General features: G+C 37.1%; 4 protein-coding genes across 5 annotated transcripts; 2 read left to right on the top strand and 2 right to left on the bottom strand.

Annotated features, from left to right (window-relative positions):
* The first annotated feature begins 342 nt into the window (after positions 1-342).
* Cdlc2 (Cytoplasmic dynein light chain 2) lies at positions 343-1,269 on the top strand. Of its 2 annotated transcripts, XM_068295075.1 has the most exons (3): positions 343-404; positions 484-568; positions 621-1,269. In XM_068295075.1, the coding sequence occupies exon 3, from the start codon at positions 655-657 to the stop codon at positions 922-924; it is 270 nt and encodes an 89-aa protein (XP_068151176.1). In that variant the 5' UTR covers positions 343-404; positions 484-568; positions 621-654; the 3' UTR covers positions 925-1,269. The 2 variants fall into 2 exon arrangements, with proteins under 2 accessions (XP_068151176.1, XP_068151175.1); XM_068295074.1 differs by having other exon boundaries at positions 390-568.
* Positions 1,270-8,654: 7,385 nt separating this feature from the next.
* Positions 8,655-9,576, top strand: LOC137581288 (pseudouridine-5'-phosphatase). Its single transcript, XM_068295497.1, has 2 exons — positions 8,655-8,817; positions 8,876-9,576. Exons 1-2 carry the CDS (start codon positions 8,751-8,753, stop codon positions 9,529-9,531), a joined length of 723 nt encoding a protein of 240 aa, XP_068151598.1. The 5' UTR covers positions 8,655-8,750; the 3' UTR covers positions 9,532-9,576.
* A 1,461-nt stretch (positions 9,577-11,037) lies between these two features.
* On the bottom strand, positions 11,038-12,213 carry LOC137580956 (probable pseudouridine-5'-phosphatase). The gene is made up of 2 exons (XM_068295106.1): positions 12,028-12,213; positions 11,038-11,956 (listed from the first exon to the last, which is right to left on the bottom strand). The coding sequence occupies exons 1-2, from the start codon at positions 12,134-12,136 to the stop codon at positions 11,178-11,180; spliced, it is 888 nt and encodes a 295-aa protein (XP_068151207.1). The 5' UTR covers positions 12,137-12,213; the 3' UTR covers positions 11,038-11,177.
* Positions 12,214-12,215: 2 nt separating this feature from the next.
* LOC137580957 (probable pseudouridine-5'-phosphatase) lies at positions 12,216-13,095 on the bottom strand. The gene has a single exon (XM_068295107.1). It carries the CDS (start codon positions 13,039-13,041, stop codon positions 12,310-12,312), a length of 732 nt encoding a protein of 243 aa, XP_068151208.1. The 5' UTR covers positions 13,042-13,095; the 3' UTR covers positions 12,216-12,309.
* Positions 13,096-15,699: the final 2,604 nt, after the last annotated feature.

The following is a 15,699-nucleotide window of genomic DNA, read 5'->3' on the forward strand; positions in this document are numbered from 1 at the left end:
TGAATTTTCATATTAAGTGCAAATTCCGGCAGAGAAAAAAGCAGTAGCAGTGGAAGTTCCTGTCATGCAATTGCTGGGCGATTCATATTCATGTGATTTTGATGGCGTGTCCGTAGTCAAACCTTTTTGGTTAAGTTTTCCGGTTACTTAACGTAATTTGCTGTCATGTAATAAATATCAATCACATTTGTCAATCGAGCATGGCAACGCCTTCTGCAAATTTTGAAGAGATATTTCTTGCTAGGGTTGGAGACTAATTTTGGCTAGCTTTTTGCAGTGTGACCAGAGCGATTTGACAAACCTTAACAGCGTTGCCATCTAGGCTTTGTCAAGCTAAGTGGACAGCACTGTTTTTATAGCTGTCACTGCTGAAAGTGGAAGTCATTCTCAATTTCAAGGGACAAGTAAGCTCGTTCTACCAATCAATAGAAATTTTTATATTTTCTTGTCAAAAAATTTAAATTTTGTGTTTGGATTAAACAGATACAGATAGGCGGGCGTATTGCCTACAGACCAGACCCAATCCTCCCCAGCCTCTACCAAAAAAAGATAATTGACATACCACAAGGTAAGAAAACATGTGATTAAATTTTGCCAAATCATTGTTAAGTGATTTCTAGAAACACGGAGAAAATACTTTATTAAAGCCTCAGAATGTCGGATCGCAAGGCGGTTATTAAGAATGCGGATATGAGTGAGGAGATGCAGCAGGACGCAGTCGACTGTGCCACCCAGGCATTAGAGAAATACAACATAGAAAAGGACATTGCGGCATATATCAAAAAGGAATTCGATAAGAAATACAATCCCACCTGGCATTGTATTGTCGGACGTAACTTCGGTTCATATGTGACGCACGAGACTCGTCACTTTATCTATTTCTACTTGGGACAGGTGGCCATTTTGCTTTTCAAGAGCGGTTAAAACACATTCGCCCGGCAGCAAGTTGAAATAAGTCAAGACACACACACACATATAGAGAAAATCACACACACACACACAAATCATGATTTGAAATGGCATTTAAAGTTGTTTTTGTAATTCGAAAAAAAAATCACACACACATATATATATATATATATATATAGTATAGGTCCAGATCTTAATAGTCGCACATCACCCAAAAAAAGAAAAGTAAAAGCACGCACACAAACCCCATCAATGTAACAAAATTCGGAATCTAAATTTGAAAAGATTGCATTAACACATCATTAGTTAATTGATTTATTTACTTTCGATTTCAATTAAAGATGCCTGCAACCAGTTAAAGTTTGTTTAAATCAATTGGAAACTATTTTGTGAAATTTAGCTAACAAAATCTGACTAATTGAAATGGTTGGAATGACTTGCCCATCTTATTTTGGCCACAATTCCACAGATATTTGTTAGACAAGTTGTTACCTTGAAGTTGAAATTGAAAACCAAGTCTCATTATGTCTTTCAATTAGCCTCAATAATAGGTTATGTATTTGTCTACAAGTTCAAGGTTAATTTATTTCTAATTTAAAGGTCTTTGAGCCTTCAGTAAAGTAGTTGCCGAATAGTTTGACAGCATTCCATTATAAATAGTTTCCATTGAAATGGTTGAGGCCTTAAAAAAAACTTGTGAGAGTAATTCCATTATCCCATTTGTTTGTCATTCGTTCTCCGTTGATCGATAATTTTCGTGGGAGTTCATCATAAGGCGAACATTGTACGGATGTTGGTAGAGGGGAGTGGGTAGAGGCGGCTACTAAGGGGAATCACCTGGTGATGGACAAATAAAAATGGCTTAATTAACTTAATTAAAATATTGTTGGTGTCCTTGTTGTCGATGCTGATGTCGCTTCTGCTGCTGAAGCTGCTTCCGGACTGTGGCATTTATGTATTTTTATTATCTCGTCGATTTTCGCAATTTTCGGACCTTTTGGTCAGGACATTGCAGGTAATTATGCCAGGACGCACACGCAATAATAACAATAATATTAATAAAGTTGCAAAGAATGAAAAATATTTATTATTTTTATATATGTACATCTTTCCCTTCCCCCTCTTAATTTTTACGATGCCCATTCCATCGAGCTTCTGGCATCCTCTCTGGTTCAACATATGCAAATTTTTCCTTTACTCTGAGCCGCTTTTACAGTTCGACGACTTTTGGCCTTCACATTGTTGGGAGACAGCTGACGCGATTTTCTGCATCCGTATCCTGCCCATACACGAATGATGGAAAGGTGAGGAAAGGGGTCATACCAAGTACAGGTACAGGTCAGTTCAGTTCAGTTCAGCTCAGACTGATTCTCATGCATATTGCATGGCTGGCTTAAATACAGGAATCCTTTTTTTTTTTTTTTTTTCTGGGGTTTTCCATTCCGCTCTTTTGTTTATATGGAGCCAATAAAAATTTAAGTGCCCACGCACTTTAGGACTTCTCTGCAATCAGTTTTACGCTCTCTCGGGCAGGCTTTATTAATATTTTTTTATGTTTGTCAATTTATGATAATATTTTTTATGTTCAAACATTAAAAAAAAAAAAACAAAGCCCCGGCTTCTTTATACATATATAAAGGTAACAAGAAATGACATTATACAATTTATTTGGATTGTTATGCCCTTCTGACCCTACACTGAAATGCGAATGTGGATTTGTGTTCTGTTCTGCCTTCTGAAGTTTTTGAAGATGTGAATTGAAGTCATTTCACTTCACGATAGCCAGCTGTTTTAGCCATTTGAATGGACTTCCTAACTGGGCATTGAGCGCTGAATACGAACAAGGGCCACAATTTCGTGTTGAGTCTGCGCAATTGTATTCATGAGTCGAGGGGAACGCGTTTCTCTACAGCGAGTGTAGATGGCGCCAGATATTTGAAGTTCTCGCTGCAAATAGATTTTATTGTCATTTCTTAGATTAGATTTTTCATGTAACTCAAATTTCAAGCTTGAATTGTTGTTGTTAACTATGACATCTAAATTGATTTAGTATTTTTGTTTGAGAAATCATATATTTGATTATTAATTACATTTATACAAATTAAGAATAAGGTCGTATCCGACTAGTTGCAGCTAATCTGCAGTTGGATACGAAAATTGGCTATCGATTAAAAGATTTATCACCAAAGAAAAGTCGAATCATAACAGAGCACCATGTCTTTATAATGATAATGTGATATCGATAATTTAAGCTTGATTTCAATATAACTGAAATGAGAAGCTCTCTCTATAAGATTCTGATTCTGTTCATATTGTTAGTGATAAGCGAACAAGCAATCAGACTCTAAGCTAAACTATAGTAGACAGTATTTTATATACATAGATAATGGGAAAGCAATTACAAGGTCATCAAAATTAATATTATAATCGAAGGAAATTATATAGAGTATTCCTTCATAGACATAATTGTTAGCTAATTGTATATAAATTACTAGATAAATAACAATAAAAATGTTTTGCCAAAGTTTATATACCCTTCCAAAAGCCTCATTATGAGAATAAGTTAATAAAAATAGATCGTAAAAAATATCAACTATAATTTTTCTGCGATATATTCAACCAACAATTTTCAAAGTTGGCTATAATAAGAGAAACTAATTCTAAATTGTATTACAGTCGCTTGAAAAAGAACAAACAAATAAAAATAATGTAAGAAATTACTTTACTTTTAGCTTAATTTTTTTGTAATTTGGAATTATTTTTAACGTTTTCTTTAATACTGTCTCTTGATGAGGGAAGAGAAGAGCATACATACCCTTTGAAGATACAAATAGATATCGTAAAGCTAATGTGGAAATATCTATCTCATTAATCGTAGTCGGTTACTAAAAAAAAACTTGACCCTTATTTGCAATTTCAAATAGAAACAAGTTTTATAATTTATTGTCAGCAGCTCTGACCTCAATATCAAATTACACTATATAACTTAACCCACGCCACACACACACACACACACACACGCACTCACACATAAGGACAACCACTGCGAAACAAAAAGAATAATGGTAACAATTGCAAATGCAATAGATACAAATGTAATTGCATTTCACTTTGTTTGCATTTGCAGCTGAGGCGAAAGGCTAGAAAAACCAAACCAAACCAACCGCAGGAAAAACACATGAACATATGTCTGTATCTATGCAACTTTGTCTACCATTGTGTGGGTGGCATTTTTGCCCCCACTTGTGGCAATTATTATTATTATTTTTATTTTATTTGTTCTTTTTTTTTTTTTTGTTGTCCTCCGTTGTTCATTTGTAACTCTGAGGGCAAGAGAAATGCAGCAACAAAGCGGGTCACTTGTTATGACCATGGCAAAGTCAACACTAGACCAAACTGACAATGACAAAAACGACAAAAGGGGGGAAAAAAAACAACAATGAAAACAGAAAACTTAATGAAACATAAACATAAAGGGTAAGAGCAGCTTCTCTTTAGCCAAACAATAATAAAAACCAGTAGACAGCTGCGAAAAAAAAATGGAAAATTTAAAAATTTGCTGAGCAATTAAATAAAAGCTATTTTTGTTTTTTCATTCACTGATCACAAAAAGTCTACAGTAGTTTGGCTTTAAGTTGATTACAATCTATAATCGGAGGCATTAGGTCTGATTGTGTGAAACGACTTTGTAATTAACCCATTGGGGTTAACAAATCTTACTACTACTAATTACTTTTTGCCTTACAGAATTGATAATGATAGCCATCGTGTAGTGATTAAATAAGAATGAAATAGTTGTCTCGATTTTTAGTACAAGAGGCAATGTTATACAGAAGCTTAAGCTAAAGAAGATCAATTTGTTTTTATGTGGTCAGCTAAAGGATATGATTTACTAACACATAAATGTTTTCGTTACTAAATATCGTTTGATTTATCCATAAACATATTTTGTACTAAACTCAATTCACACAAGTCATTAAAACTTAAAATATTTTAGATTCAGTTAGTCTGAGAAGTAAATTAAGACAAGTGCATATATAAAACGTTCTAAAATAGAATTGACTTTTATAATCCTTTTTTATATTTTTGTGTTTGTTAATCTCAAGTGTTTTAATCTGTACATAATTGCTAAATGATTGATAATAATTAAAAGTGATTAGGACTGTTCGTGGAGGGGCGGAAGGATCCAAATAAATACAAGTAGTTGGCGGGTGCCAATTTCTTCTGGATATGGTGAGCGAGTGGTGAATTAAAAACGCGCGAAAACTTCGGTTAAATAAACTTATGCTTTATTAAATATTCACAGGGAGCCCGACACACACGAAATGGTTCGGGTTGAAAAAAATGACAAATCGTAAAAGCAAAAGAACGGGTGTTCGGGTGAAGACCTCGATTCAGACTCACTATGGCGATTTACAGGAGAACCCTTCGTCACCCTCCTCAGTATGACCGAATTCGGTTTTGGGAAAAACCCTACCCCTCACTCTCTGCTGTTCACCCGGTGGCGTGAACAGGACAACTGTCAAGGGTTTAAAATAAATTACAACAAAGACTGAAAATTTTTCGTCTTATGTGATAAACTTTTAATTCGAGCTGTCGTAATCAAATTAACTATGCTATTGTTTACTTGTATTATACTTGTACGAAAAAGATTTCATCATATATCACAAAGGCACTCAGAAAATATATTGTGTGGGCTTGACTAAAAATTTCCCTACAGATAATCGCACACATAAACAATAATAATAGTAGCAGGGCAAAAGAAAGAAAAAAATATAAATAAATGAAAATTTCTTTAGAGAAGGAGGATTCTTTTTGAGAACTTCCGTTGGAGTCACACATACATACATACATACATATACAAATAGACTCACAGGATGCTGCATGCATCGCTGGCGGACGGAAACTTGCCTCGTCTTTTTCGGGGCGTGATGAATGAGCAACCGGGGCAAAAGCCCACGCAGAACGAACTCCAAGAGAGTCTCTTATGCTGGCGTCGATTTTTCATTTGGAACTTGTCTCTAGCTCTCTAGCGGCTCCCTGACCATTTTCATTGTCGTCATGGGTTTTTTCCTTCTTCCTTTTTGCATTTTTCTTTACATTTTCAACTAAGCTCCTGTCTTGGCTTGGACTCGATTTTGGTTTTGGTCTCGGTTTGGTGGACATTTGTCGTTTTAAATCTTCCTCTCTTTCTCTCGTCCCCCCACCCATTCTTTTCCTTTCTCTTAGTAGTTTGGATTTTCGTGTGGGTTTTTTTTGTGTTTTTTTATTTTTGGTTTTCTTTCTTTTCCTTTGTTATTGTTGCCGTTTGATAAATTGTGCGCCTTTCGTTTTGACACATGTCAGCGTTTGTCTGCCAGTTGTGAGAAGGCCTATGGTATGTATGTGTGTTTATGGTGTACATTCATTACATCGGCTGGCTTTTATTTGCTCATTTTGTATTTTATTCTGGGGGGCAGATTGGAAGGTTATTGTACTTTTCAATTGCCAGACTGAAGACAATTAAAGCATTAAAGAAACACAAAAAAACCAGAAAAAGAAGATTAGAGACACAATTCCCACAAATGAACATTTTTAGCTATTCCTTTTCAAAATCTAGAGGTAAATGCGTAAATTTCTTTTATGGCTTCAAAAAGCTGAGAGTGAAAAGTATACAAAAACTTAGCATACTTTTAAGGGTTAACACTAAAATTGAAACAAGTCCTTTCCTATTATTTTGAATTTGTGTTTAATTAACAAAAATCTAGTATAAGCACTGACAGATTGTATTACCAATTAAAGGTTTGTTGATACTTTAGATCGGCTGCAGCAACCTTTGACCTTTGAATGACCCCGTAATGTATATTTAGCTGTAGATTTCAAATGTATCTTTTGTTAATGCTGTTGTTGTTGTTGCTTGCAATCAACTTGTTGACATTTTGCTGCTTGTCACAAAACACAAACTGACAGCAAAGGGCGACCCAAGTGTTGCGACTGACTCGGAACCTGAACCTAAAACCTAAATAGTGTGCCCGAGCCCGAGCCCAAACTCGAGCCTGATCCTGAGCCGGGCACAACATATCCTGTCAGCCTGTGTCCGTGTCCATGTCCATGTCCGTGTCCGTGTCAGGCGTCACTTTATGCGCCTGACAGCGGCAACAATTTTATTTACTTAATTTGGCTTTAGTTTGTCATTTATTTACTTGTTTGCCACAACAACAGGCTGCCAAGTCTGGCCTGGTCGCCCCATCTCTCTCACTCATTCACTAATTTTGTATTTCTTTCACACACTTCTAGTCTTATCTCTATCTCGGCTACCTCGACCCTGTCTTTGTTTGTGTGTGTGTGTGTTTATCTATGTGTGTGAATGTTCGTTCGTGTGCGTCTCTAATGTCTGTTGTTGTCACTTTGATGCTGACGTGCAGTGTGGCCTTTGTTGCGCTTTGCTTTCTTTTTTTGGATGGTAAAGTATATGGAATTCATCATTACATTGGTGACTCTCAGTCAAAATATGGACACACGATTGAGAATTAATCTATTTAAATTTATAAATGAAAGATAAATACTGCAAAAGAGTTCGGTCTAAATCTTTGGAATAAGTTGAGTCGGTTTTTTTTGATTTGTTTAGCTTTTTACTTTAGTTAAACAAGGGTAAAAATGTGTACCAAATAGTATCCATCGCATTTCAATGTAATATTTGTGAACCTAACTTCAATTAATTGGAGGTTGAAGTGTATAATTATATCGTAACTTTTAATTGTTCCTTATATAAAACAAATGTTCTCATTAATGTTCTCGCCACTTTCTACTCTCACTCACAACTTTCCTCTACTATTACTATTACTTTCTTTACTTGAAGTCAGAGAAAGAGTATAAACTGTTTCGTTGTCAATTGTAACCCAGTTCCCATTCCCATCCTGTTCTATTTGTAACATTTTGTGACACATTTTGTGCTGCCCGCACTTTATTGCATATCGTTGTCGCTGAATGTTGTCGGAACGTGCCATTGAATTTTTTATGAAAATTTAGAGCAAGAACGTTTTTTTTTTTTTTTTTTTTGTATTCTTGCTGATTTTTCTTGTTACACTTTGGCACTTTAATTAAATATTTATTTCAATCATTTTGGGGACAAAAACACATGAGCAAAATCCAAGCGGTTGAATAAGATCTCATGCTCAGATGTTGTGATAGGGCCGCACTAACATTTGTCATTATACATTAATAGCGGACCATTAATCTTTTTGCCCGGACAAAATGAATGAATAGAGGTGGGAAAACAGAAAGAGAGAGTGAGGTTGGTAGTAGCTATGAGTCTGAGTCTGTCGTATACAAAACCGTTAATTAATGTACGCCATTTAGCTGGAAAATTGCAAAAGGGAGGGACATATATGTATACATATATGTGGACATCATAATGAGCGGCAATTTCATGTATGTCCCTTGTCCCCATCCTTATCCTTTTTGTGAGTGTATGTGTGTGTGTGGGTCGTTGTCGCCACCGCAAACAAGCAAAAGGCCAAAGCCAAAGCCTGTAGGCTTTACTGCCCAGCAGGTATGCTTGATTAATGCTTTATAACAAGGCAAAATCCTCTCCCGACCCTTTACACTTTGCTACCTACCCAGCCGTCGCCATCATCATGCCTGCGTTTTAACATTAATTTAGTGGAATGCTGCATAAGGACTTTGAAAAGGACTTTTCGCAAACGTCGACACATGTTAAATTCCAGGCAACAGTTTAGTTTCTACTCATCAAACTAAGTTTGAGTTTTTATTATTTTAATTTAAAAAATTTTAAAATTTAAATTAAAAAAAAAAAGTACAACAATTAAACGGATGGGCAGCTAGAATCCCATTTATAAATAATGGCGGCTCGACCACGCTTCAGTCCAGTCACTCATGTCATCTTCGACAATGATGGAACCTTGATGGGTAAGCCCTTATTTGGTACTCTTTTATCCCAATCATCTATTCTACTCATTCTTAACAGATAGCGAGAATATTTTTGCAAATGCCACGAATAATGTTCTACTAAAGTTTGGCCATACATTTACCTATGAAATGAAATTGAAATATATGGGCAAGACGCGTACAGAAATTGCCAAATCTTTGATTAACCGCCTTAATTTGCCCATATCAAAAATGGAGTTCATGAAAATGTTGCAGGCCATTATAAAGACTAGTTCCCAGAATGTTAAACTAATGCCAGGAGTTAGAGATCTTCTACTCCATTTGCATGAGTATAGGATTAATATGGCAATAGCTACAAGTTCATCGAGGGCCGCCTTTGACATCAAAGCTAGGCCGCATTGTCGACTTATGCCTGTCTTCCATCATGTTGTTTGTGGCGATGATCCGGAATTGATGCGTGGTCGGGGTAAACCTAAACCGGATATATTCTTTCTAGCCGCTTCACGCTTTAATCCCCCGCCTCGACCCGAGAATTGTTTGGTATTCGAGGATTCACCAATTGGCCTTCGCGCGGGTGTAGCTGCAGGCATGCAAGTAATCATGACACCCGATCCCCGATTGCCGCTTGTACTAAGAAAAGGAGCCACCCAAGTTTTGGGCTCAATGGCTGACTTTGATCCACAGGATTTTGGGCTGCCCGCCTATGATTGTTGTTCGAAATTCGAATTTGGCTGACATTTCTTTTAGCTTAAATATTAAACATATATCTTTTTTTACCAATCTTTTTTGTCTTCTCTTTCCTCTTCATGGAAAAATCTCTTACTATCTCAAGTCCTACGGCATTTGGCTTACTTAATTAAATTAAGAAATTAAAAACTCTACAGAATTTGTTTGTACATCATACTTCTAGAGAGTCTGTGATTATATTTTTCACTTTCATTTTCTTTTTTTTTTTTTTTTGTTCTTTTCATCATTTTTTTCTTTGTTTCGCTTTGGTTTTCATTCTGAGCTTTTTGCCCTTGAGTGCTTCCTGTGGCGTTCGTTCATTAGGTAAAACGGAAGCTTGCGGGGAATAAGGAGTGAAAAAATAATGATTATAAAATGAAACGAGAGAAAAAAAGGCGAAGCAAATGCTCAGCACTCTTATAGTCAAAGTCTAAAGAGTTAAAAGGTTTATTCACTTTACTTTTATGACGGGATAGACACACAATTTGAAGCAGCAGCAAGTTAGCAGACTGACTGCCTGACTGGCTGGCTGACTGGTTGGTTGTCGGCTGGTGAACATTAAGTAATTATAAGTTGCTCGAGAGTTTGGCAGAAAGTTGCAAGTTGGCATCTGTATGCAACTACTCCAACAGACACTCACACATATACACATATAATGTATGTATATGTATGTATCTATCAACGTACACACGTCGTATGCGTAATGTGTTGAATAATTAAATTGTCAAACAATTGAAAATGAAGAAGTGGAAATAGAAGAAGTCAAAATCGTCGAGATGATGATGTTGATGACAGGAAAATGTTGAAATTTACTTACGATTTATTGTCTAGCTCATCCTGTTTAGTTGCACAAAAGAGCCTATAAACGCTTAATCATCTTTAATTGAAATGCATTTGATGACATGGCCAAAAATTCCCCTATTCACAATACATACATACATAGATACCTCGATATTTATAAACAATATAAATTGTTTTTTGGTGTTAGTCGTGTATGTGCATGCATTATTTATAATGCCTTTTAATCTGCATTTTCCATTTGCATTTTGATTTCAATTCAATTTCCTTGACATTTTCAATGATTTTTCAATTAGAATTATCATTTTGATTATTTCTTTTTTTTTGCTCTCTTCTCTTATTATCAATTAGAAACTAAAATAGCTCGGTCAATATGAAAAAATTTAATTGGAAATCAACAAATAACTAAACATTTTTGTTTCATCTAAACAAAAATAAGTTCTAGCTCATCTCAAATATCACACACACACAAAAACACACAATGTATATAAATGCTGTGAATGATTCATTCGGTGTGAATGGTAAAAGCTTTTATGCAGATTAACCACAAAGCCATTCAAACTGTTATTTTAATATGAATGAATATGCCGCCTCTGGATTTGTTGTAGTAAATTGATATGCAACTTTTTGAGTGTTTGCATTTCTATTTCAATTTAAAAAACAAAAACAAAAAAGAAACCATTTACCGTTTCTAGGTTAACCCTTAAAAAAGCTGAATTTAAAGTGAAATACCGAAAATTTTAATGAAACGAAATATAAGGATACAAAGTAAGCAGATGTAGAACCTGCAGAAGATTTGTACTATAGATATGAAATCACGATTCAAATAAGAACAACGGAAACTCAGCTACTCGGATTTATTCTTGCTCCTCTTCCGCTGCTTCTTCTTCGTTGACTTCCTTGGGTTCTTCTTCTTTTACCGACTTCACGGAGCTTCGTCTTGGACTCTTTGTCTGCTTACTTTTGTGTTTCTTGGTCTTCTTTGCAGGACTTGGTGGTGGCTCATCGCATTTATAGGGTGGAATGCCAAACTCCTCCGGTTGAAATTCTTCGAGAGTCTCTAGACGCTTTGTAGCCAACTCAGACCAGCAACAAGGCAAATCCCTTTCGGCCGGCATGATCACTGGCAAGCGAGCATCGTAAGCTGCCTGCAGACCCTTAAGACTGCCATCGAACACTAAAGTGGAATCTCTAGTGGCCTCACCCAGATGATGCATGGCCTTCAATAGGATATCGGGTTCTGGTTTTGGCAACGAGTTGACCAAATCGGGATCATCCGCACACAATATGGTGCAAAAGAGCTCGAAAAGCTCCTCCTGGCCACGTATCTTTTTCAAAAAGAGCTCACTTGGACACGAGGTCACGAGGGCCATGCGTATGCAACATTTATCAAGATGCCGCAAAAGTTTCTCCACGCCGTCCATTAGTGGAGGATTTGCTATCATTTCGGCGGCCCGTTCGTTGACCAATAATAGAAACATTTCCCATGACAATGGGATTTTACATTTGTGGCAAATCAATTCGGCCATCTCCTGTGTTTCCATGACTGCTATGCGCATCAGAAGAGCTTCGGGTATTGTGCGATTATAGCTGGCAACCAATTCGATGCAGGCGCGTTGATAAATGTGACGTGTGTCTAGGTTAGCGAGTAGACAAAATTCTTAGTCTCAAGAGTTATAAAGAGGAAACATTCAAATTCAATCTCACCAAACACTGCGCTTTCTAGATCGAAAATGCAATTGACCACAGATGGTGCACAGCAGCGGGCACATCCTGGCGGCGGTTTGCGGCAACTACTACAATTTCTTCTACACATGGCCAAAAAAGTTTAAAATCAAATTTATTTTTCCAATCAAACTGACTAAAACTTCTAGCCAAATAATGACAATAGAGACTAAGAAGGGTCGAAGGGAACCTAAAGTCCACTATTTTTATATCCAAAAATAATTCAAAAACAAGTCATTTGTAAAACAATTTGCAATCAACTAATTATTTCATTGAGAGTGGCCTCAAACCAAAATACTGCGGCCTGAAGGCCTCCATAGAGCGCAATCTTAGCGTGGCAGGAGCACTCAATTGTGTTGATAGTAAAGGATCGGGTATGAGCACCACTTGCATTCCAGCAGCCAGTCCAGCCTGCATGCCCAACAGCGAATGCTCAAAGACCAAACAACGTTCCGGTCGTGGTTTGTCTTCGAAACGTGAAGCGGCCAATAGGAATATATCTGGAGCCGGTTTACTAAGCTTCACCACCGAATCTGAACTGCCAAAGACTGTGTGATGAAAGCACTGAAAAAGTTCCTTATGCGGACGAGTAATCAACTCGTAAAACTCCCTCGTAGAGCTACTCCCAATTGCCATGGGCACATGGGTGGCCTGCAAATGACGCAGCAGACGTTCGACCCCTGGCCTCAAGTTGACCTTATGCATCTGATCTCGACTGTGTATGCGGAGCAACCGTTGAAATTGCGCCCGACTGTAGGGTAAGTCGTAGCTGGCTATTATCATATCCGCTATCTCCGACATATGTTTTCCCATACATCGTACTTTCTGGTCAAATCCATAGATATGGCCAAACGGATCGAGTATCTTTTGTACTGTCTGTGTATACAAACGATCGCTATCGATCAGCAGCCCATCCAATTCGAAAATACAATGGGTTACAGGCCGAAAGCAACATTGTCGCGATGATGATTTGGCAACCAGTTCCGATTCTGACATTTTTAAAATATTTTTTTTTTTTTTTGAACTAATTTTTTTTTTTTTTTTTTTACTAGAAATTTTGATAGATTAAACTAAATATGCTTTGTTTGATTTTTAAAAGTATTGTGAAATATAGGTACATAAAGATAATTTCTTGTTTTGTAAATAAAATTTCTTTGTTTTATTATGTAAACCGGTCTCCAAGGGTCTAACAGATCTAAAGGAAAACTTAAGACCTAACATACAGAGAGATAACACTACATCCGTATAACGTAATTCATAAATTTTAAGAAAGATAACAAAAATATTTAGCTAATGAATCTATAAGGACTTGTTTCTTTCAAAGGTTCAGACTATACAATTTCTTGAGTTTTTAAGATAAGTTGACTTTGCTGAGATATTAGTTTTCGGTATTGTTAATAATTTTAGCCAACCTTTTCAATATTTTGGTTTAAAAAAAAAAATATTTTCCGAGATATATAATAAAGGTAATTGTTCTGCACTCGCGGCCGCCTCTTGTCCTTTTTAGATATTTAGTTGTTGTTTTAAATTTTCCAAGTTTAGTTCCACGTATGAGTGCTCTCTATAGTGAGTTCATGACATTTGCGGCCCGAGTCTAATTGACGCCAACAAATTTTAATTAAACTATTTCAGACATTGTGACGTGCCATTTAAAATAGTTTGGCAACTTTTAGGACTTCTCAATGTACGGATGACTCAGAGAGTAGTAAAAGCAGCAGCAGCTGTTGCAGCTGTAGGAGTTGTCGTCTTTTGGGATGCTTGGAATTATATAAGTTTTTCTTGTATTTTCTTTTCGATTTTTCTTCAAATTTTTTGGGGGCCACTCTAAGTCTAATGCATGCCATGCACGCTCTGGATTTTGGTTGGGGCGACTGTTGTTACAAAGTTGCGTAATTGATTAAGCAGTTGCCAACAAGCCAAGATAAACCTAGTAAGGGGTGGGGCGACACGTCGCCAAAAACTTTTCGCAACGTGGTTGGAGACTGGAAACGGTGGAAACAAAGCTGAATGGACGAATTGTGGCGACAGTTGATCCCTGGCTGAAAGTTGGAGCAGGTGGCAACATGACTGAGAGCATGTGAATTAGTCTAATCAGGTAATTCTGTTCTATAGAAAGAAAAATCTAACCGTAACCACTAATGCAAACCTCACACTCTGTCATTCTGTAGCGCCTTTTCTCTTTTTTGGTCAATAAAATGCCTTTAATTAATCGGGGAAACTGCGTCAGCTGTTACCAGACACACAAACACAATGGTAAAACGAGCAACGAAATGAGAGAAAACACGGACATTGGACAGCCATTTGAATGCAGTCAGCAAACGAGGATGAATTGTGCGCATAAATTATGCAGCTAACCAATTTCAGGGCCTTTGGTTTTTTGGCCACAGGACAATATGTTGTAAACGTTTAATTTGCACGCGTCTCTAATCGCCGCTGTCCTGGCAACGTGTGCCTCTGCATCAGTTGCCCACATTCAGTCCACAATTCTCATCCCATTCAACCAGTAATTGCGTTCATTGAATTGTTAACAGGTCTGGTTGTCTACGGCCCACAAAACCGCAACTCTTGCAGCGGCAGCTAAAAGCCGTTGTTATCCTTGTGGTCGGCAACGGCAGCGGCAGCGGCAGCAGTAGCAATAGCAGCAGAGGCAACTGCTCTGTTTTAGGTCCCTTGAGTTGATTTCCAACGGCTACGGCCCATTGGGAATTGAGTTCAGCTCTATTGCCGCCTGACTGCCCCCGTGGAAATCGCGGTCAATGCACATCAAACTTTTCTGGCTCGTTCTTTCAGTCTTTCTCTGCATTTGGCATTTATTGGTATTGTTCCAATTAAAGTTCGACTTGGTCATAAAATATGCAAGCCAAAAAATCCTCGAAAGCACGTAAAAAGTTCAGATGACTTTGCCAACCGAAATCCTGATGGAGAGAGGCGAGCAGAGACACATTAATGCGTTACGGTCAATGGTTTTGACTGCAGCGATTGAGACCGATAGCAGATTGTGAGCATCCATGTTTGGCAATGAAGGGTAATAAAATGGTCAGATAGATGTTCGATTCTATAGCATATTTTCACGATTAAATTGGAAAGCCAAAGAAATAAAAATATAGAGCTTATGTTTTCCGCATAAAACTTAAAACATCAATATCATGTAAAGATTCAGTATACAATGGTATTTTGTCCTAGAAAGATCTGGTAGGATAAACTAGAAAAGCAGATGCCGTACTCTTATTTTGAATTTAGGAATCAAGCTTGTTGACTTAGGAAAATCACTCCCACTTTTCGCACCCCTCTTGCAAAACGACAACCTTTTTTTAGTCGCCGGCGGGAATCGGAATACAAAATTAAATAAACACCACATAACCAATAGCTGGCGGCAACATTTTCTTTTTGCATTGAATGATTAGTTCGAATGGACAAAAAATGGGGTCTCAAATGTCAGTCACATATTCCTTCAATCATCTCAAGACTCGATTTTCCTGTATTCCTCTCGCTCACGCTCTGTGAAGCGATTTCCCAGCGGTACGAGTTAGAAGCCGAAAATGAAAACCCAAGTAGAACAAAAAGTGCACACGATTCCGCAACAAAGTACAACAAGCATTGGCATAAAGTCCAATTTGTTTGTAATGGCATTACTTTGTTTACAAAATAAATTTT

Source organism: Drosophila tropicalis, unplaced genomic scaffold (assembly GCF_018151085.1).
Source record: "Drosophila tropicalis isolate 14030-0801.00 unplaced genomic scaffold, ASM1815108v1 contig_845, whole genome shotgun sequence".
NCBI lineage: Eukaryota > Metazoa > Arthropoda > Insecta > Diptera > Drosophilidae > Drosophila > Drosophila tropicalis.

Bases quoted from the DNA above. Each gene is read 5' to 3' on its own strand.
- Cdlc2 (XM_068295075.1), top strand. From the start codon at position 655: ATGTCGGATCGCAAGGCGGTTATTAAGAATGCGGATATGAGTGAGGAG.
- LOC137581288 (XM_068295497.1), top strand. From the start codon at position 8,751: ATGGCGGCTCGACCACGCTTCAGTCCAGTCACTCATGTCATCTTCGAC. The intron at 8,818-8,875 runs GTAAGCCCTTAT...CATTCTTAACAG, and splicing joins CAATGATGGAACCTTGATGG to ATAGCGAGAATATTTTTGCA.
- LOC137580956 (XM_068295106.1), bottom strand. From the start codon at position 12,136: ATGTGTAGAAGAAATTGTAGTAGTTGCCGCAAACCGCCGCCAGGATGT. The intron at 11,957-12,027 runs GTGAGATTGAAT...TCGCTAACCTAG, and splicing joins TCTAGAAAGCGCAGTGTTTG to ACACACGTCACATTTATCAA.
- LOC137580957 (XM_068295107.1), bottom strand. From the start codon at position 13,041: ATGTCAGAATCGGAACTGGTTGCCAAATCATCATCGCGACAATGTTGC.